Here is a 14,893-nt window from a genome sequence, read left to right on the forward strand (position 1 = left end):
TTGTTTAGTTGTTTAGTCGTGTCCGACTCTTTGTGACCCCATGGACCAGAGCACGCCAGGCACTCCTGTCTTCCACTGCCTCCCGCAGTTTGATCAGACTCATGTTTGTAGCTTCGAGAACGCTGTCTAACCATCTTGTCCTCTGTCGTCCCCTTCTTCTTGTGCCCTCTCTTACTTAATAACCACCATTAAAAGAGGATATATTATATTGGGGAAACAATACCTGGTGTTTATGACTGACTTCCTGCCACTTTGGATTTCAGCTGATTCCTGACTGAAACGTACAGGTGATACTGTGCAGAAGGAAGTGTCTACTAGTGGGTTTGATGGCAGGACTGGGGAACCAGTTGCTGGACTTCATACCCATCAAGCCACAGACAGCATAGTCAGGGAACAACAGCCAGAGAGCTATGGATTTCTCTCTTGTGATTTATGGTAGAGCTAACTGTGGAACCTGCAGTTCTTTCTTCCTTTCCTTTCCTCTGTCTCTCAGAAACTGATTTAGAGCACAAGTGGCTAATATGTGCTCCCAAATGTGGTGAATCATCCTGGACCACTGGTGCTGCAGTTCAGCAGTAGCTGGAGAGCATTAACCTAGCCACCCTTGATTTAGAGGCCTGGATTTGAAAAATGACAGGGGACCAGGCTTCAGAGTCCTTTTCACTCCAAAATACACTCCTGGTTTTCCTCCAAACTTTCTTCATTTCAGCTGCCTAATTTTTTGGGGGTGGGGGATGCCATTGCTATTCTTAAAGCAGTTGGGTATGAGAGAGCCTTTCTGTTCTACACCAAGACACCCAGTGAATTACCACTAGATCCTGATTCAGCTAGAATTGCACCTGGATGGGATGGAGCAATCAGGGAAAGAGGACTCCTCTGCCCTAGGCTGTTACAGTGGAGACTTAAATGATGCAGTTGCCTTAAATCAGGCATACCTAACAGGACCAATGGTCAGGGATTATGGGAGTTGTAGTCCCAAAACAGCTCTAGGGCCAAGTTTGGCCATGTCTGCCTTAAATAGTAAGATGCCTCAAAGACCATCTCCTCTAGCATTCTCACAGTGGCCTTGGGAAGCCCATGCTTTCCCCAACTTTTGATTCCTAGCAAGTGTTATTTGGACAAACATTGCCCCCAATACTGGCAGTAGTACAGTAATGAGTACTTGTAGCTATTCAAAGTCTTATCCTCAGTCTGAATCCCCTTTAAAGCTACCCAGATTCATAGTCATGCCTGCATTGTGTGGCAGCACATCTCATGGTTTCAGTATGTGGTGCATACATACATTTGTATGTTGACTCTTCTAAGTTTCATTGGATGACCCAGTTCTAGTATCAGAGGAGAGAAAATGCCTACCCGCTTTCTTTACATCCTGCATAAAATTGTAAACGCATTCCCACATGCACTGTTTTTTCCAGCATTACAAATGTATCCTTTCGTTAGAGGGGATTTGTTCCAGTCCCATGATCATTTTGCTTGCCTTTTTCTGAACCTTTTTCCAGTTCTACAGTGTTATTTCTTAGGGACAGTGACCAGATCTGTACAAAGACTATTCAAAGTGCGGTATCGCCACAGATTTGTATAGTAGTGTTGCAATATTGACAGTTGTTATCAATCCCTTTCTTAATGGTCCATAAGATGGTATTCACCTCCACAGCTGTGGCACACTGGATGATGCTGCCATTGAATGTCTCCAATACCTTTTTCCTGGTCAGTCTGTCACTAGTTCAGGCCCCTTAAAGCGTACAGTTGAAAGCCAGGATTTTTTGCCTCAATGAACATCACTTTGCACTTACTTACATTGAATAGCATTTGCCATTTGAATGCCCATTCACCCAGTTTGGAAACATCCTTTGTGTTCTTACCACCCTGATCAATTTGGTGCCATTTGTAAACTTGGCCATCTCACTGCTCATCCCTAACTCCAGGTTATTAGTATAATAGTTCAAAGCTCAAGTCCCAGTACTGATCCTAGGGGGGCCCTACTTACAGTCTTCCATTGTGAGGACAGCCCATTTATTCTTACCCTTTGCTTCCTCATTGTTGACCAGCTGCTGATCCACAAGACCTTATCCTCTTTATTTCATCACTGCTAAGCTTACTCATTAGTCTTTGGTGAGGAACTGTATGAAAACGTTTTGAAAATACAGTATCTACCACAGCACCTCTGCAGATAAACTTATTGACGCTCTTAAAATAACTGGTATGGGAGGCAAAGACGTACACACTGTGCTAGTTATTTTTCAGCAAGGCTCTCTCTTTTGTACACTTGGTAATTCTACCTCTAATAATACTCTGTAATAGCTCTTCCAGTAGAGATGTTAAGCTAACTGGCCTGTAATTTCATGGCAGCTCCCAATTACCTTTTTAAATAATTGGTGTTACCTTTAGGACCTCAAGCACAGAGGCTGATCTTAGGGTGTTGCATACTTTTGGTAGCCAATCAGCAATTCCACATTTCAGTTCTTAAGATTACACTTAAGCTCCTGCTGTTCAACACCCTTGTTTTGAAATGTTCCACATGATGTGAAGGATTTTCATGAGCTCAGGCGAACTACTGCAGCTGCCCAAGGGCCTGTTTTTAGCTGGCTCTAGATATATAGTTTGCTGTCATATACTGAAGACTGACCAGTGAGGACAAGCCATGCCCTCTTTGAGCCTGTCACACACCAGTGTTCTCCTTTGCAGCTCATTGGCTGATACGGGACATGGGGAGTGGTTTATCTTTTGTGTCCTCCTTCCACATTGCTGGTGGCACATGACATCCTTGAATTCCCTCTCAACCCTTGCTGCCACCCAATCCAGTCAGCTGCTCTGCATGGGAAACAATTGGGGGATTCTAGTCTACCGTGTAATAATTGGCTTCATGCTAGGCCCCAGCTAGGATCTCAAGCAGTTAGGAGGGAGAAATTTAAATGAGGCTCACATCCATGATTAGGTTACTGGGTAGTTTTTCATCTGGCATGCATATCCTTTCTTCCAACAGAAATGGGGAACCTGTGACTGGCCATATATTGGACTCCCGGCTGCTATCAGCCCTGGGCAGTGTGGCCAGGTTAGAAGTTTCCTATCCCTGCCTTACAGAGTAGGGACCATGCCTCCTTGTTCCAGTGAATAGCCAATAGATGCTTTTCTAGATTAAACAGCAAGATTTGTCCCCTGGGAGCTACAGCTGTGCCCAACAAGGATTGTGTGTGCATCCCAGTTCAGTTTGGAGCAGCATCTTCTCTCCTCCAGGCATTGCCTTCTGCCCAATACCTGCATCGAAGAAGAGTGCCTTGACTTCCCACCCTCAGTTCTTTGCCCATACCAGCAGACTCTGGGAAACGAGGCGACAGTTCCACATAAGACTCCTGACTAGAAAGCCAACCTAACTGCTGAGTTACTGCTGAAGACAAAGTGGGAGATAATCCCAGCTAGGGAGAAGAGATTTTTCAAACCGATCCTCCTCCCAGGAATAACAGAAACCTTGTGTACAGCCAAGCTATGATGGAGCTGATCAGAGATAGGAAACACCTGTGGCCACCTTAGCCGCTGCTAAGACTTAAACTCCCATCATCCCTGGCCATTGGGTAAGTTGGCTGAAAGTGCTTGGAGTTGAAGTCCACCCACAGCAACCAAAGGGCCACAGGTTTCCTGTCCCTGGGCAAAACCTTTCTAGTTGAACAGACCGCCCCCTGCAGCTAGTCCTTCCCTTTGCACAGCACTCACCGGGAAGACTTTTGCAAAGACAGGATGCTGTTGCAGCAAATCCCACCTTAGGTGAATGGTGTGAGGGATAACCCAGCAAAGTGCCTTAAGATTTTTCTGCAACAGATAATTATACTCTGGTACTGTCCAAATGAGTATAGGGAACCTGTGACTCTCAAGAGTCCTTGGCCATTGCCCATGCTGGCTGGGGTGTTCTGAGTTTCCCCAACATCTGGAGGGCCACACGTTCCTCACTCCTGGTTTAAAAAGGCAAAGGGGGCTAAGTCCTAAAAAACCAGCTGTGTGAACAGAGCACTTGCCTCCTTTAAAGAAATTAGAACATTGGGTTCGGATAGAGCTGGGAGAGAAAGTGTATGTGGAGGCTGACCCTTTCAACTTCCTCACACCCCGTTTTACACAACTGGAATCACAGCAGCTTTAGCAGAGGGGTGAGTGGATGGGAATTCCAGTCAGGAAAATGCAAGTCGCTTAAATGATGCACCTTTGAAAAACACAATGCAGGCTCTCGGATTAAAACTGTCCTGCAAGACGCCTTCGTGTTCAACAGTTTAGGTGATGGACAACAGTATCGGTGCCAAAATCCATCTCCCTTCCTTGCTGATCTTGGTTTACTGGCCCGTACTGGGACTAAGAGCCTAGCGTTCTCTTTCCCCAACCAGCAACAGCTTGTTTTGTCCTGGGAGGGATGGCAAGAAACTGTTTTCAAAAGCCAACTGTTATTGTACAGGTAAGCATCAAGTGGAAGTTGTTAACAGCCTTATTTGGTCTGCACAGCTCACTGCCAAAAATGGGTGGAAGAGGCAGCTATTATGGCATATGGAGAACACTTGTTTTCCCCTCGGAGCAGAAGTGCTTCTGTGATGGGGCTGCTCCCCCCCCCCCCGCCCTGCCCACCAGGCTTCAGGAGTAAGAGAGGCCGGACCCAAAAGACGAGGCAGGAGACTGAGGCCCTGATGCAGGTTTTTCTGTACATAAGTGTTTTTGACACCAAAGCGTTGCTTAAAACAAATCAGAAGAAGAAGAAGAAAAAGCAGCAGCTGCAGCACACGCCCCAAAGGCCCAAAGCCTTGGTGGAAAAGAGAGATGGGGGCGGAGAGAAGGGAACGCTGTTTGCTTTTTCCAAGGAAGGGGGCCAGTAGAGGCAGCCTGCTTGCAAAACTGATTTTGGGGCTGTGCAAGGAAATGCAGCTCCCCGAGTGGGAAGGGCGGGGGGGAACACAACACAAAAGAACAAAAATGTCACCACCCAAAACAACCTCCCCAGAGCAGGGGAAGAGCCAAAATAATAAGAGATTGTCCAGTCCTTGTTACCACCTGTACAATAAAGCTGTACCCCCCCACCCCCTACCCTCCAAATGATCCTCTCTCTCTCTCTCTCTCTCTCTCTCTGCTGCCCCCACCCCACTGAAGATCGTACTGCCTTGCCAGCTGAACTGACTGAACAAGGATGAAATTATAAGGAGGGAGTGGGGGGCAAATAAAATAGCTGAGACCAACAGGTGCCTTTGGCTGTATAATAATTCTGTTTCGAAAAGTGGCTGGCTGGACATAAGAAACAAAATAATATCATAAAAAGGGCAGGGAGAGAAATGCACCCAACCAGGGGTGCTAACTTGAATAAAGTACTGTGGGGGGGGGCAGGTGTCGCCTTGCTTAGCTGCTCACAAGACCTGATGACTGCACACCATCTGAATGGTTATGCTCCTCAACTCTGGGGGGCCCTGGCTCCTCAAATATTTTATTGTGGAGGCTGAAGGTTGGCTCCTACTGTAGCTGGGTGTCTCTAAAACAGAGAGGAGAGAAGAAACAATAGCCTCCCTCTCGCTATTTCGTGGAGGAGAGGAGAAAGGAATCCCCAAGCTTAGTCACCCAGGGGAATCCCAGAGGCGATGGTGGCTGCAGGAAGTTGTCCCCTGTCTCTCCACTCACCCCCCCTCCCCCGAATCACAGTGATACAGACTTAGCAAGAACAAAAAAGAAAAAGAACACCACAAATTAAATACTAATTTAAATAAATACTCTGGTAGAGCTTGGGGGTGGGGAAAGAGATGCAGTTCCATGGAGAGGCTTCCGAACCACCGAGGCCCTGCAGCAGGTGAACGAGTGCAGAGTCCAGGGCACAGGGGACGGCAGCTTCCTACCCCCGGGGTGGGTGGGTGGGAAGGTAGGAGGGCAGGCGGTGAGCACCCGTTGCAGTTCGTCAGGGAGGACCAGGCAGACAGAAGCCCTGCCCGCGAGAAGGCCACCTTCTCTCCTTGGTCCAATTATTGCCTCGCAGTGCAGTCCGACGCCGACAGAGGGGAATGCCCAGCCCCCCGTCAGCTGCTCCAGGCCTCCAACATCACCTCCGAGCCCAGCAGCCGAGCCAGCTCTGGCTCGTGGCGCACCAGCTCCACCGTCTCTGCAGCGCCCAGAGCCAAGGGGGGCGCCATGTGCGCCTGGATTTCTTCCGGGGCCAGCACCTGGCTCAACGACACCTGGCGCTGGAACTCCACCTTGGGCAAGGTGGTCACCTCGAAGTGTGGGAAGCGGGCCTGAAAGATGCGGGACGAGAGCTTTAGCCGCTTCAGCACGTCCGAGAAGAGGAACCAGTTGCAGGGCCTGGGCAAAGGGGAGAAGTGCGGCGGTCAGTAGGGACATGCTCTCTGTGCCCATCCCTCCCCTGTTCTCCATTTCACCCTCACCCTCCCACCCCCACAGTCAATGTTCTAAAAGCTGAAATGCAAGGGTTGAAACCTACCCATAAGCGACACCATCCCATCTTGACGGAAGCCCATTTCCCCCATATGTTGCTGGATCGCAACTGCCATTATCCTTCCCACTGGCCAAACTGGCTGGGGCCAACAGAAGTTGGAGCTCAATGACATCTGGAAGGGCCACATGTTCCCCATCCCTAATGTACTCAGAGCAACTGCCCTATCTTCTAGTGCTGTGTCTCCCCAAACGTGGGTATGCAGCTGTTTTGGGGCTATGATTCCCATCATCCCTGACCACTGGTCCTGCTAGCTAGGGATGATGTGAGTTGTGGCTGGAGACCCAAGTTTGGGAAACACTGTTTGAGTGTTTTTATTTAAAAAGTGCTCACGCTGCAACGCCACGCAACCTCTCTCCCCAGCTGTTAGCACCCCCCTCACATCACCCAGGGCCACAACTGCCTGGTGCGAGTAAGTGAAAAGGATGGTAGTGCTTTGTTTTTGAAGACCATGCTTCTAACCCTCATGGGTGCCCATTATGCTTGAATACACTGCAGCCTGTCCCTACTGACATCTCAGCAGTTGGCTGGGCAGAGGGAGGCAGGACTTGGGTCAGGTAGTGAGACTTCTGGGTAGCTCGTTTCTCTGCTGTGCGGCCCTCCCCCACCCCTCCCCCAGCTTCTGCCTAATAAAAATCAGAACCAATGATGCAAAAGCACAAGACATTCTGAGATCTGCTTCCTTTGCATCCTTTATCTGGGTCACAGCATTGTAACGACTGCAGCACCAGCAGTTTGGAATGGTGCTTTTGCAGATGCAGAATCTTGGCCACGACCCTATCTGCCCCCACCCCCGTCCTTTTGGAACCACGGAGCTCCCACCACTTCCACGCTTAATATGCAGAATAGGCATCACATACCCCACCACCACCACAAAGCCTGTTATTTTGTCATGGTTTCCCAGTCTCTCATTTGTCACAGCAGGCTCTCTGAATGCCCTTCCCCTCCTTGAGCAGCTAGCAAAACCTTGCTGTGCCTGTGTGAGCTGGAGAAGGAAAGGGAAAGTTGACTTGCAAATGCACGTCTCGCTCATCCTTTCTCCAAGGCTCTCAAAAGCTGTTGTCCGCAACAGACCCGTCCTTCCGTCCCTCCTGCTCACCACCTTCCAATGACACTGGTCTTTGGACTCCAGGGCTCTCCCAGGGAGTAGTGGGGTGGTACAATTTGGCCCGTTCTCACAAGCTCCCCAAGCTCTCCCAACGAGGGGATGCCGCCATTACTCACCCCCGGGAGACAGACACTTCCAGGTTGTAGCAGGGGAGCAGCGGCTTGTCGGAGAACTCAAACATGAGGTGGTCCGAGTCCTGCTCATCTTCCTCCTGATCAGAGCTCCCGGGAGGGTTGAGCAGAAGGTCACAGCCAATTTTATCTTTCCCCTCTGAAACAAGGGATACGGGAAATGGAGAGGGAGAGGGAGGTGAGCGAGGGGAAACGCCACGGGCTCAAAGAACTCTGCACGCACAACCTTGCTCCCTAGCCTTCCCTGTGCCCAGTTCACTTGCTGGACAGCCATCGCCATAGCAACCCAACCACGGGCTGCAAAAGAAGCCCAGCATGGAGATGCCTGGAGGAACAGCTGGCAGAAGCCAATAGAAATTTAGAGACCACTATGGGGCTGTGTTACGCTGCAATGCTGCAGGAGTGCAGAAGGCTCAGGCTGGGTGAGGAATGTAGCTCTGCAAGAATGACAGCTCCTGTTTTGAAAACCCCCATGCATCTAGCCTTTTTAGGTGCAGAGAAACATCTGGCAGTGCAAGTAAGCTGGGTCTCCTGATGTTTCAGGTCAGAAAGTAAGATTTCCAGTGGTTGGGGTGCATAGCTCATCAGCCCCTCCCAGGATCAGCCCCTCCCAGTTAGAATAAATGACAGACAACCCCCCCCCCCAAAACAGTGGAATAAATTGTGCATAATAGGGGAACATGCACAGTGCTCAATCCTTGTCCTTTAGAGCTACCTTCTCCAATGTGGTGCCCTCCAGTTGTTTTTAGACTACAACTCCCATTACTCATGACTGTCAGCAGTGCTGGCTGGGGTTGATGGGAGCTGGGATCATGCAGCATCTAGAAGGCACCAGGTGAGGGGAGGCTACTTTCAGCAGGCACAAAATTCAACTCCTCTGGACTGCACGGATGCAAAAATGCTGGGTTCCTCTTTCCCACATTTAAACAGAGAAGACAAACAGTCCTAGATACATACTCATTTCCCCACTTGCTCCACTCTCAGGATGGGAGAGGCCAACTTCCTCAGGCACAGGAGCAGCAGCTTATTTTCTCCCACAGAGAATGGCTGGAATTCTGGCACAAGGTACGCCAAAAGTCACCCATCTCTTGCTGCCTGCTGCTTGCTCAGAGCTGCCACTAGGGCAAGGACAGGGAACCTGTGGCCCTCCAGATGTTGCTGGACTCCCAACTCCCATCGGTCCAAGGAAATAGTTAGGGATGACGGAAGCGGAAGTCAAGCAGCACCTGGAAGGCCACAGGTTCCCTATCCCTGCCTAGGTTGAAGAAGGGAAGGCACCAGCAAAGGAACAAAGAACAGAGGAAACATCCCAAGGTGCACTTGTGAGACCAACACGTCTTGAGCTTGAAGGCTCTTCCACAGGGGCAACCAAACCGGTTTCTTCAAAGGGCAGTAACTGGGCAAAATCACCCACCTTTTGAAGAAAATGGTTCAAACACATCTTTGAAGATGTTTCTCCTCCACTCAGCACGCTGCAGTAGCAAGTGGTTTCAGACCAAAAGACAGAGTGCTTGGGAAACAATCAAAAAATGCCCTGCACTTCATTCCCTTGCTCCAAACATCCTGCCTCTAAGGATGGAGGGAAGCTGATCAGCTCCACTACGTGTTGTTCCAGGGAGCAGGGAAAAGAGGTAGGTGGGGTCTACTCACCTACTATAGTGCTGCTGTAAAAATCCCAGGCTGTATGGGGGTCCCCTTCAGCTCGACCCTGCAGATCCAAGAGGTAATCTGCAAGAAGATAAAATGGAATAAAGGAAGCTGAGACATCAATGTGTTTTTGGGTGCTTAGGCAAGGTTCCCAGAGAGTAAGGTTGGGGACTTTTTGACCTGGTGTGCCAGATATTTTATCTCTTCCTATCCTTGTGTCTGAACTTTTACAGGTAGGCAGAGGCAACCCATCTGCCATCAGGTGACCATTAAGTAGGCAATCTTGCTCACCTGTTTAAGTTAACTTGTGGAAGGAAAAAGTCACCAGGAAGCAGCAAGGAGCAGAACTGAACTGTCTCTCATCAGGTGATGGGAGGGCACTTAAAATACTGGTGCTTTGGCTGAGCATACCAGCTCCATATGGGGAACAGGCAGGCACAGCCCATCAACTGATTTCACCCACCCATCAAAGTGATGTCACGTGACTGACCAGAGAGGGCACAGTTTAGGGGAAATGGTCTCATGGGCCAAACTGGACCCAAAATTGGCCTGCAGGATGAAGGTTCCACAATCCTTGCCATAAAAACTGATTAAAGCAGGGTTTCCCAAACTTGTGCCTCCAGCTGTTGTTGGACTACAACTCCCATCACCCCAAGCTAGTAGGAGCAGTGGGTCAGGGATGATGGGAATTGTAGTCCAAAAAACAGCTGGAGACCAAAGCTTGGGAAACCCTGTATTAAAGGCATAATTCAATGTGGATTTACCATGAAAGATTGTGATGTTATGATAAATCCACATAAATCCACCTTTAATGGAGCAAAAATCTTTGTCTTTTGCTCATGGGTACCTTCTAGAAATATTCATGTAGGATTCTAGTCTAATGTTTTCAAGGTAGAGCCCTCCAACATGAATCCGTCCAAAGCCCTCCTCAGAGGGAAAACTATGCACCAGAATCAACCCAAAGAAGCATGCATATATCCTGCAGAATGATGTCCTTTAGTGCAAATCAGCCACTTTTCCTGCAAAACCCATGTGCATTTTCGACTGCAGCAACACACACGTCATATCTAGTATCCAATGGCCGAGGTGTGTGTAAAATTGCTGTCTTACCTTTGACAAAAGGAAACCTACCATTAAGGAAATTTTTCATGTTTTCGCTGCTGGCCAACTTCAGGGCAGTCTGCCCCGAATATGTAGCCAGGGTTGGGTCGGCACCGTAAGACAGCAGGAGCCACATGATCTCCAAGTTGTCATTTGCTGCAGCGTCATGGACAGGCCTGCCAAGAGACAAAGAGTTTTAAATCGGATTTCACAGAGTCAAAAGGCTGGAGCTGAGCAGGGTTCACCCATTCCTCCCTGGCCTTTCCCCATCAGGGAACCCTTGAGGAACCTGCAAGGGACCCTACCCCTCCTGTTTGCCTTTGTGAAGTGTTGTGTACTTTCTGTTAATGACAGACGGCAAGCTCAGCATCTGCTTGCCTACAAGAGGTCCCACGTTCAATCCCTAGGAGCTTCTGGTAGGGCTGGGAGAGACTCGTCTGAAAAACCAGCCAGCCTCAGCCAGCCAGCGTAAACAATATGCTGAGGTGGGTGGAAGGGTCCTGTGCTCTGCTACATATTTTAAATAGGGAGAAATGAATATGGAGAAATGTCCACTGCTGGCCTGCCCTTGGTAACTGAGCGACGACCATATTATTAATAAATAATTATCCCGAGCTGCAAGGATTTAAAGAAGTACCAGACATGACGGAGCCACAGCTCAATGGCAAAGCACATGCCTTTCAAGTACGCGGGACAACAATTTAGTCCCCGGAATTACTCGATAAAAGATCCAGGCACCGCCACTTTGGGCTCGGGACATTGCAGAACCGCTGCCCCTCAGGGTAGGTGAGTGCATTAGACAGCCCATCCATCGTGTCTTTCTCATGGGGTGTGGCCTGGACTGGACTGCTTCCAAGACCGCGGAGGGATTCTTGCTGAGCCTTCTCCCTAGCATGCTATTTTTCTATGTGCAGGGATTTTTAAATAGAGAGTAGCTCCACTTCAGCAGACAGTTCTCAACCTGCAGAACTGGCTGAAATTCAGTGCAAGATGTCCCTCTTAGAGCACATGGACAAGGTAGGTTGCATTTATTTATTTAATTAATTGCCACCCCACCTTTCCTCCCAAGGATCTCAAGGAAGTTTACGTGGTCTCCCCCATCTCTTTACCCTCATGAAAAAGGGTATGGCTGGTCCAAGATTGCCCAGAGAGTGGCAGAGTTGGCAATGGAACCTGGCTCTCCTCTGCCCTAAATCTGACACTCTTAAGTACTGCACCACAGCAGCTTTCACTGGCTTAACTCGTCAATGTTACAGATCCAGAAGCTAAAACGGGCCAAATGAGGCCCAGAGTCAGCAGACCTCTTAGCCCCTGGCCATGCCCCTGGCAACTGTGGTTCCTCAGCAGCAGTGGACTTGCCTGGTGCCATCCTGTGCACTGCAGTTCACGTTTGCACCATGCTCCAGCAAGAGCTGCAGGATGTCCACCCAGCCGCGAGCGCAGGCCTCGTGCAGGGCTGTGTAGCCTGCGTTGTCCCTGTGGTTGACATCGTTGTTTTCCTTCTGCAGGCAGTACATCACCACATCCTGGCGAAAGAACCCCCAACCAAGATTAGTAAACAATGGCAGCACTTGTCTCCTGCTGTTTATCTATCCGCCCCGCCCCGCCCCCTGCAAGAACTGGCACCCACCTTGTAGCCAAGCCGGGCTGCTCTTTGCAGCAGTGTCTCCCCGGCATTCTTGTTCACAATCAGTCGGCGAGCTTCAGGGGGCACCGGCGGGGCTGCGGGGGGCTCAGGGGATCTTTCTGATTTGTGCTGCCGGGACTTGTTCAACAAGCAGGGTTCCCGAGCTTTCTTTGGAGAGCGTGTCTTGGACTGGCTCAGGCGTGCCTTGGCCTTTTTAAAAAAAAAAAAATGGAACACAGAGAATGATTGGGGAGGAAGAAAAGTAGTGTCAGAACAGGGCTAAGCGAAGAAGAATTCTGAACCTCTAAAAAAACCAAAAAAAGCTTGCATTCCACAAGGTCACAGTTTACATCAATAACACGTTTACTTTTGTATGAACACTCAATTCTGCTTCTGCTAGCTGTGGAGAAGGGCAGAAAATGATATACAATATGGAAGTCCGGAAATCTCAGCAGTGTAAATCACACTCTCCAACACCACACTAGCCCAGTTTCCTGGGATCTCACAGGCATCACTCACATTTTGTTAAATCTTAAAAAAAGAAAAGGAAACTGAGACTCCCAAACGCTGGATTCGGCTCCCGGTAATCCATTCTGCCTTTGCATTGTGCACAGGAGGGCAGATAAGATTGCCAATCTGGGTTCTGAACACATACACACCTGGCTTCTGCTCTGATCATATTGAGAGCCCTTTAAAATAAAATGAAAAATGCTGGCAGATCCATTCATAGGAAGTGAGGGAGCAGCTGTACACCAAGATGAGACTCTTTGTTATGCTTAAATTAATACTGTTGACAACAGGGATATGCTGCCTGTGGCACTTCAGCTCCCTCCCACCCCAGCCAGGAGGGTTATGGGTTGCCCATCCTTGGTATGCAATACCAAGTGGCAACTTCCCAAGGCCCCAGGCAACCGAGGTAAGTTATTTCCCAGCAACTGCTAGCTAAACCTTTTAACTGGCAATTGAGCCTGGTTTTGTAGCTCAGACTCCCACAGAGCCCCGGGTGCAGCACCCGTCTAACCCTATCCCGAAATCAACTCCAGCACCTCCTAAGCAATACTGTACCTTCCCCTCTTCACAGACGCCTGAGAGGTGTTTGGTTTTGCATTTGCGTTTCCCGGAAGGTTTCTCTAGCACATCCTGGATGGGAGCCGACTCGGGGTGATCCAAGAGGAATCCGTTGTGAAAGTCCAGGCGTCCTTGGAGGGTTGGAGAAAGCCTGCTCCTCAAGCACAGGTCTGAGCCTTTGCTCGGCACAGCATCCTTGTGCTTTCGGTACCTGAAGTCTGCAAGGCAAGCCAGAGGGGGATTAAACAGAACAAAGGAGGCTCAAATGCAGACATCCCTGTGAAGCCCTTCCGGGAGGCAGCCTAGCCTCAGAATCAGCTCCCGAACATGCAAACAGAAGTGGGAAGTAGAAAAAGAAAGGAACAGCAGAGGCTTCAGAGCAAGCTTCTTGGTTAGCTCCCCTTGCATACCATCAGCCAGCCGTGGGTACGCCAGAGGAAGCTGTCCCGCATCCTCAGTCTATGGAGTGCTGCTAAGCAACTGCTCCCATTTTAGCCAACTGAAACGGCACTAACGTCACAACTTTTGCACCTATTTCCCTAGCCGCCTTCTATTCTGAGCCACTGCCACATTACCGTGGCAGTGAGTTCCGTAGCTTTATTGCATTTATTATTATGCCATCGATGTACATGATCCTTTGCTAACAACTTGAAAGGAAGATGGACCAGAGGGCCAGAGAACTGCAAAAGCAAAGGATTCTGGGAAACTGATACCTTTGACCAGAAGCAAAGAATTAGCAAACAAACGAGGACGAAGAGAGAAGCAGACTGGTGGACGGACCCACCACTGGCAGCACACGCCGTTAGATACACTGCAGACGTCCACAATCGCCCCAAAGGGAAGCTGTGCTTGAAGTTCTACGTAGTTTCCTCCTGCTTAATGAGCTTTCCCACAATACATGCGGCCCTGTCCTCCCTTAAGGCTTCCAGGCCTTTAAGCTCTTCGCAAAGCACTCCACAGCTTTTTCCACCCCTGCTAGCAAAGCCCAAGCCGAAGCAGCCACCCCCTGGTGGCTACCACAGCTGACAAACTGGACAGTTGTGCCTTGCTCCGTGCCACTACGGAAGACTTGTCCTCACTCAGGCTGAAGAGGGACGCCTTCCTGCAGCCGACAGCAGGATTAATTTGGCAAGCCTGCAAGAGCAATTGTCCCTCTTCTTTCCAATGGCCTAAAAGGGTTTTGTTTTTGTTTTTGTTTCTTAAAAAAAGATGCCAGAAAGGAGAGGGACAATTGCTTGTTATTTCCTCTCTGGTAAAGCACTGCCTTTTAAATTCTAGGGAGGAGACGGCTGCAGCATAAGTTGTTCAAAGGGCACTCCACAGACTTAACAGCCGTTCAACAACAAATAAGCAGGCTAAGACGCTGGCGAGGTCTATTTTGGACAACCTCTAGGGAAGTGAAGTTGGATGGGTATCCACCAGGGGTGCGTCAGGCACAGGCAGAGCGGTGTGCAGTTTGTGCAGCACTTGGTGCAGGATGACAAACTTCAGGCTGCACCACATGGTTCAAAATGCATGGTCAATGCTTGGCAAAACCTCAGAAGACCCAAGGAAGGGAGACCGCCTGTCCCAGGTTCACACTGTTTCCATGGGCTATTACTACTGCACATGCACAGAAACATGGTGGGCAAACTAAGAGTGCTGGCAACCACTGTGAGCAGCGGGGGCACACAGGATGTACAATGTTTCCCTCTCTGCCCCTTACAACCCTCCCAGTCACAGGTATTGGCATGGACTGGCTCAGCCCACAA

At 49.5% G+C, this 14,893-nt stretch overlaps 1 protein-coding gene across 20 annotated transcripts in view; it reads right to left on the reverse strand.

The window, feature by feature from the left end:
- Positions 1-4,656: 4,656 nt before the first annotated feature.
- Positions 4,657-14,893, reverse strand: part of BCORL1 (BCL6 corepressor like 1) — a 46,536-nt gene continuing 36,299 nt past the window's right edge. For all 20 annotated transcript variants that reach the window (XM_083484609.1, XM_083484600.1, XM_083484598.1 and 17 more), the window contains 7 exons: positions 13,140-13,360; positions 12,078-12,284; positions 11,807-11,973; positions 10,478-10,623; positions 9,350-9,427; positions 7,685-7,838; positions 4,657-6,309 (listed from right to left, as the gene is read on the reverse strand). In XM_083484609.1, coding sequence (XP_083340735.1) covers positions 6,027-6,309; positions 7,685-7,838; positions 9,350-9,427; positions 10,478-10,623; positions 11,807-11,973; positions 12,078-12,284; positions 13,140-13,360 — 1,256 coding nt within the window. In that variant the 3' untranslated portion in view covers positions 4,657-6,026. The remainder of the gene's footprint in view (positions 6,310-7,684; positions 7,839-9,349; positions 9,428-10,477; positions 10,624-11,806; positions 11,974-12,077; positions 12,285-13,139; positions 13,361-14,893) is intronic.

Source organism: Podarcis liolepis, assembly GCF_965112155.1.
Source record: "Podarcis liolepis genome assembly, chromosome: Z".
Lineage (NCBI taxonomy): Eukaryota > Metazoa > Chordata > Lepidosauria > Squamata > Lacertidae > Podarcis > Podarcis liolepis.